At 43.1% G+C, this 6,930-nt stretch overlaps 1 protein-coding gene across 1 annotated transcript in view; it reads left to right on the top strand.

Moving 5' to 3' along the window:
* Positions 1 to 6,355, top strand: part of HEG1 (heart development protein with EGF-like domains 1) — a 75,609-nt gene extending 69,254 nt beyond the window's left edge. The window contains exons 16-17 of the mRNA XM_006869430.1: positions 3,586 to 3,760; positions 6,206 to 6,355. Coding sequence (XP_006869492.1) covers positions 3,586 to 3,760; positions 6,206 to 6,355 — 325 coding nt within the window. The remainder of the gene's footprint in view (positions 1 to 3,585; positions 3,761 to 6,205) is intronic.
* Positions 6,356 to 6,930: the final 575 nt, after the last annotated feature.

Raw genomic sequence — 6,930 nt, 5'->3', positions numbered from 1 at the left:
AAGCATGTTGCTTATTCTTGTAGTAACAGTTGGTCTGCCTATGTTGTTTTATATTTTTCCTGTAGGTCTTTCTTTCAAGAAGCATCTTCTGTTCTTCTAGCCACTCCAGGTTGGTCTGCTTGTCCTTTCAAGCGGAAATCTCCCATCTCTGGAGATCTGGATGTGATTCAGGCTTCCACCTATAGTCTTATAATCATGGTATTTTCAGTGACTTCATGTCTTATGAAAGCTGGACAATGAATAAGGAAAACTGAAGATTTTAATGTCTTTCAATTATGATGCTGGAGAAGAATATTAAATATATCATGGATTGCCAGAAAAATGAACAAATTTGTCTTGAACTAAACAAAAAGGAGCTCTGGCAACATAGTAGTTATGAATCGGACTGCTAACCTCAGGGTCAGCAGTTCGAAACTACCAGCTATTCCGCGGGAGAAAGATGAGGCTTTCTGCTCCCATAAAGATTTACAGTCTCGAAAACCTTGTGCAGGGTCACTATGAGTCAGAACTGACTCCATGGCACATAACCACCACCACCAAATATAACTAGAATGCTCCTTAGAAGCAAAGATGGACTTTGTCTCATATACTTTGGACTTCTTAGGAGTGACCAGTCCTTGGGGAAGGACAGCATGCTTGGTAAAGTAGAGGGTCAGTGGAAAAAAGGAAGACCCTCAACAAGATAGATTGACGCATTGGCTACAACAATGGGTTTAAACGTAACGATTATGGGTGGAGCAGGACGTGGCAGTGCGTCGTTCTGTTGTTCATAAGGGTTGTTGTGAGTCAGAACTGACTCTACAGATTCTACAGACTTAACAACAACCCATTCAGAATGGAGATCTCTCAGTACACTAAGCCTTTGCCTATCATTTGCCAAATTGCCATCCAGCTGTCAAAGATAAACTGTATGCGTGGAGCTAAAATTCCGGGTATGAGACTAGGAGCAGTTACCTAACCAAAAACAAAACTTGAACCCATTGCTTTCAAATCAACTCTGACTCCTAGCAACAGAATAGAACTGCCCCTTGGGATTCCCAAGCCTATCATCTGTTGTGGTTTTGGTTTTTTCCTTAACTTTTATTGTGAATTGAGTGATAGCTTATATGACAGAACACTGGTTTTGCATTCAACCAATCGTATTTGGTTTCATTACGATGATTACAATCCCCTCCATGTGTCATTGATAATGGTATTTGTCTCTATTCCCTGTTTTGTTTATGTACACAAAAACACGCAGGAATATATAATCATTTAAACAATCAAAGGGCACAATTTGCAAGCCAGCCTTCTGCCTGCCAGCACATAGTCTTTCTCTTTCCAGGAGTCTAGAGTCCTCAGTTGCTCTGTTTCTCCATGCCATCACCTCTGCCTCCGTCTCTGGTGTTGCTGCTTCTCTGGTTAGGACCCCATGATCCGCTCATGTTCTTCCCTCTTGATGGCCTTATGGTCCTCTGCCTGGAATGTAAGATTAACTACTCCCCTCTTTTTGTTACACAACTTCTACCTTTACAGTTGTGGCAATTGCAATTAGTCATGGTAACAATTACTCATTACTGGACCCAAAGAGTCCTATCCCATCTCCTTTCACTAGACCCATCTAGACAAGATGAAAACTATTCAGTGGGGATTCTACCTCCACCCCACCCTCACTCTGGAAACCAAACTCCCTTGAAAACATATAAACTAGCCACTTGGTGCCTTTATAGCCCACCCACCGCCGCCCGCACTCCCATTTTAGGTACCCAATGTCTAAGTTGCCTATCCCTATCAATCCTGTGTACTAAGGGGATAGGCTTGATCCTTGATATGAAGACTCGTTTCCTCTTGGTTGTTATTTTGAGCAACTACATTCATAAGCAAAGGTCAAGTTCATCAAATTATAGCAATTTGTACTTCCTGTATCAAACTTCTTTATCTTCTCCAGTTGAGTTCTGACCATCAAGCCATCCAAGGTAGGTCAAATAGGTACTATCTGCAAGTTTGGATTTTCTTGCGTGCCTCCCCCTACTTCATTTCAGCTGGTTGCTTCATTCTCAGCTCTAGCCCCCAGTGGCTAGGGCAGTGTTCATTTGCTCAGGAGTTCCCGGGTCTCCCCAACAAGGCTCTAATCTGTATAGAAGCAGAGTGCCACATCTTTCTCCTGATGAGTGGTGGCCAGTAACTGCCGACATGCCTGGTAGTAGCTGAATGCTTAACCATTGCTCCACCAAGACTCCAGCAGGGATCTGAGCACATGATCTGTTTTCAGCCTTATATTTGCTGAGTGTCCTGTCGCCATTTGGGGGAAGGTGCTTGTAGTTAATGGTTATTGGGAAGGGAAGGGAGTTGTAAATGAGTAAGTCATTGTTTGAGACCGGACAGGAAACAACACAGTTGCAGGTCTGTTCTGAACTTGGAAGAGGAGCCAACGCCTATCCCACACACTAGACATTTGGTTTTATAATCCTGAGTCATTTCATGCCTTACCCTCAAAATATATTTATACGAAATTGAGGCAGAAGGAAGAACTTTGAGATTATCACCTTACCCAGGGCAAATATCATTAGAAATGTGTGGTCCAAGGCCCATTATAGATATGTGACTAACACCAGTAAAGTCTCCCTAGTAGGAAGGCTGGCCCACAGTTGTCCTGATCTGCTGAAATGAGAATATATACAGATAAATAAATATGCAGGAGGCATTGCTCACAAGATAGCCTGTTTTTCTGATGTCAGCACTGACCAGGAGGCCTGGATTCTAGTCCTAGCTCTCTAATACCAAAATGTGATCCAAGGGACAACTCACATCTCTTCACTGAACCAGAGTTGCTAGTTCAATAACTGTATGAACCTAGACACTTGCCAAATAAATTCTGATGCTAAGGCAGGTTGGGAATCATTGGACTGAGGGTCCTTCTGGCTCCAGCATTCTGTGAAGTTATGACTCATGTTACCGTCAAGGTTCAGTGATCTGTGTCCCCTTTCTGATCTAAGCCCCCAGACTGTCCCCCACTGCAGCTGTCTTTGTCCTCTCTGGTCTGATAATCTGGTCCTTGGTGCTGTGGGATAAGAACTGGACTGTTAATGACAAGGTCAGTGAGTCAAACCTACCAGCTGCACTTTGGACATCCTATAGAGGATGACCATTAGTCAGAACTGATTTCACGGCACTTAACAGCAACACCATAGTCTGCCACTGAGTCTGTTCTGATTCATTGGGACCTTGTACAGGGTTTCTGAGGCTGTAACTCTTTACAGGAGCGGAAAGCCTTATCTTTCTCCTGATGAGCAACTGATGGGTTTGAACTGCTGACTTTACCATCATCAGTTCAATGCTTATTCTTTAGCATCACAAATGTTTGTTCTTGTTGTTTTGTTATAGTGCCATCAAGTTGGTACAGACTCAGAGTGCCCTATATAAGGTTTCCAAAGAGGGGCTGGTGGGTTTGAACTGCCAACCGTGAAACCCTTAGTGGACAGTTATAAAGAAATGTAATGGTGGCTTACCATCTCATTGACCCTTTAAAATGATCGTTGGTGTGTGATAGATATTTCTTTACAGAACTCATTCATTTAACTTTTCAATTATTTTTTGACCCAACAGGAAAAATAAAAATGACCTAAGCAAGCTTATCTTCAAAAGTGGGGATTTCCAAATGTCTCCATATGCTGAGTACCCCAAGAACCCTCGCTCACAAGAATGGGGCCGGGAAGCTATTGAAATGCATGAGAATGGAAGTACCAAAAACCTCCTTCAGATGACAGATGTCTATTACTCAGTATGTATGCCAGTGCTGGGTACAACCTCAGGGCTCCACATTTCCTCTGAGAAGTAAAGGAATGCTGTTTTGTGGTAATGAACGCATTCCAGCTAGTTAAAGTTTAAAGACAATAGTACCAGCTGTCTCTTATTTATGTACTTTAATATTCAATTATGATCTATTTACATGATATTTCCAAGTTTTGACATTTGGATGTGGGGGGCAGAGCCGGACTTTAGAAAGTTCATGGGAAATTGAATGAAAAGATAATGGAATTTTTCCATGAACTTTTTGAAGCCCTTTTGTATGTCCATAGGGCACAGTACTTTTAGGGGTTGTAGCAATAGCCCTCTAGTTACCAAACTTGCTTTTGACTTATAGTAACTGAAAAGTAGAAATAATTTAGAGTATGTAGTCCTTGGCCCTGTGGTTTTTATCTCTGGTCTTCCATGCTTTAAGTAGTTAAAGTTGGGGGAACAGAAGAAGGCGTAAGAAAACAATTCAGTGTAGTTGTCAACAAGGGCTTCTCTGAGGTTTAGAAGATGATCTGCTCCCAAACCAATCAAACCCATTGCCGTGGAGCTGATTCTGACTCATGGCAACCCTACAGGGCAGATTAGAACTATACCACAGGGTTTCCAAGGCTTTGGTCATCACGGAAGCAGACTGCCACATCTTTCTGCCTCGGAGCTGCTGATAGATTCAAACCGCTCACCTTCCGGTTAGTCAAACACTTAATCATGCAGTTCCAGGACTTCTTCCTAATTAACCCCTTGTTAAGTGCCATCAAGTCGGTTCTGACTCATAGTGAACCTGTATAGGGCTTCCGAGGAGCAGCTGGTGGGTTTGAACTACTGACCTTGTCGTTCGCAGTCCAGTGCTTATCCTACAGCACCGCACAAGGAGTCCCAATAACAATTATGCATATTCTAATATCTACCAGTTTTATCTGCTCAGTAGGTCTTTAAAGGAGCTCTGTGGGTTAGGAATTGGGCTGATCACCGCAAGGCTAGTGATTCAAATCCATCAGCTGTTCCTCTGGAGAAAGATAAGGTTGTCTGTTTCCATAAAGATTTACAGCCTCAGAAGTGACTCACTGGCAGTGGGAAAGTAGGTCTTGAATAATGTGATGTCATATTTCTGTGCTCTGTCTGGTTCATTTCACATTACCCTGCACCAACCAGAAAGCAAACACTGTTGCACAGGGATACCTGAGCTGAAAAGTAAATGGATGGCAAGTGACTTCTTGTGCCCTGCAGAGTGGTTTGAGCTGTAACAATAAACATGAAACCCTGCCCCTAGGGACTTAATGGTGCTGTTGTTGTTGTTATGTGCGGTGGAGTCGGTTCTGACTCATAACGATCCTGTACAGGGTTTCTGAGGCTATAAATCTTTACGGGAGCAGAAAGCACTAGAAAATTTCCTTACCATAACCATAAGCCCACTGGTTGCTATGGTAATTAATTGTGAGGATTCAGACTTTGGATGGGAGGGGAAAGTTCCTACTAAGTAAGGTGCTGTTTGTTTTAATGGGTTCATTTCAAAAACTGAATCTGAAAGGAGACCGTAAGAAATACAAGGAAAGCATTCATGTAGCCCAAACTAAACTCTACTTGACATGTTTCCGTTGGTAGTTCTACTTCAGGATTTTGCTTTTTGCTCTGTTAGACAGGATCGTCTTCATACTTTAATAACTGAAGGTATCTTAACCACGTGTGCCTTCACGCTCACATCCCTTGGCTGAGGCTCTTCAACCTTAGCGTAAAGCAGCACGTGGGTCTGCACCATTGGCGTCATACAACCAAACTTAGCTGCACGTTTCCATGGCATTAGTAAGAGTTGCCTTAAAAAGATATAGTCAAGGACTTAAATGAACCCAGTCTTCGCTTCAGAAATAGTAGGCAGAGCCATATGTAGAAGCAAAGTCTAAGCTTACAGCATGAAGCTGTCTACTCAGCAGAGAAGGAAGAATACTTGCAAAACACAATAATCACGAAAGTATCATCACATAAAGGTAGCGTAGTGGTTACGAGTCGGGCTGCTAACCTCAAAGTTAGGGGTTTGAAACTACCAGCTGTTCCATGGGAGAAAGATTTACAACTTCAGAAACCCTATGGAGGGTCGCTATGAGTCAGTACCAACTCCACAGCACATAACCACTACCACCACCACCATCGTCATCACATAGACTTAATTTAGGTCTTTTCTTACATTAGTCCAAAGTCACTGGGCTGGCCCTGATTCTCATTCTTTCAAATCTCCTTTAAAAATATTGGCAAACGTATCTCTCCCAGGATCCTGACTTTTTGCTCAGGTCTTGGTTTTGCCATGTCTAATTGCTTTCCACATTTATTCAAAGGTAGCATTTTGGGTTTGTTGTTGTTGTTGTTGTTGTTGTTGTTTCATTATAAATTTAAATTCAAGATCCATAATTTGACATGTTCTCTTGTCTTTGGCCACCAGCCCACAGGTGTAAGGAATCCTGAACTTGAACGAAATGGAGTCTACCCGGCCTATACTGGATTGCCGGGGTCGCGGCATTCTTGCATTTTCCCTGGACAGTATAACCCTTCATTCATCAGTGATGAGAGCAGGAGAAGAGATTACTTTTAAGTACAGATCCGCGAGGGGAGGGCCTGCTGCTCTGAGCAGGTTCCTGGGACCGCACCAGGATGGAGCCCACCCATGGCTGCTCCTCGGACTTGTCAGAGCCACACTCGAGTGGCAAGAAGAAAGGGGGAGAAGCATAACAGGAGTGACCACAGTGGAAGGGGATGGATAGGGCTTGTGGACGTGGCGCAGCAGGCTGCTCATTTGACACTGTGAATGTGAATATGGGCCAGTACCAAGAGAGTTCTCAGAGTAACCGCCACGTGGCCTCTAGAGCTAGGGATGACTGCCAGCTAAGGCAAATCATTAGGCATCATTGCAAGGACCTGGTTTTTCTTTTGTTTGCACTTTAGTAAATTGGATGGGGAAGTGTCCTTTGGAATTTATTTCAAGACTTATCCAAAAAAGAAGGCCTCTTTTCCTCAGACGGTTCCATAAGCCTCAATTTGGTGATTGATTTGAAGCAAAATACTGGCTCTAGTTATTTCCTGCCTGGTGCCTACATGCTAAACAACAGACGATGCTAAACATACCACTAAGATTTGAAGATGCTGCAGTTTAACAGAGGATTTTAATAG

Source organism: Chrysochloris asiatica, unplaced genomic scaffold (assembly GCF_000296735.1).
Source record: "Chrysochloris asiatica unplaced genomic scaffold, ChrAsi1.0 scaffold00130, whole genome shotgun sequence".
NCBI lineage: Eukaryota > Metazoa > Chordata > Mammalia > Afrosoricida > Chrysochloridae > Chrysochloris > Chrysochloris asiatica.
This window is presented reverse-complemented; position numbering and strand designations above follow the sequence as displayed.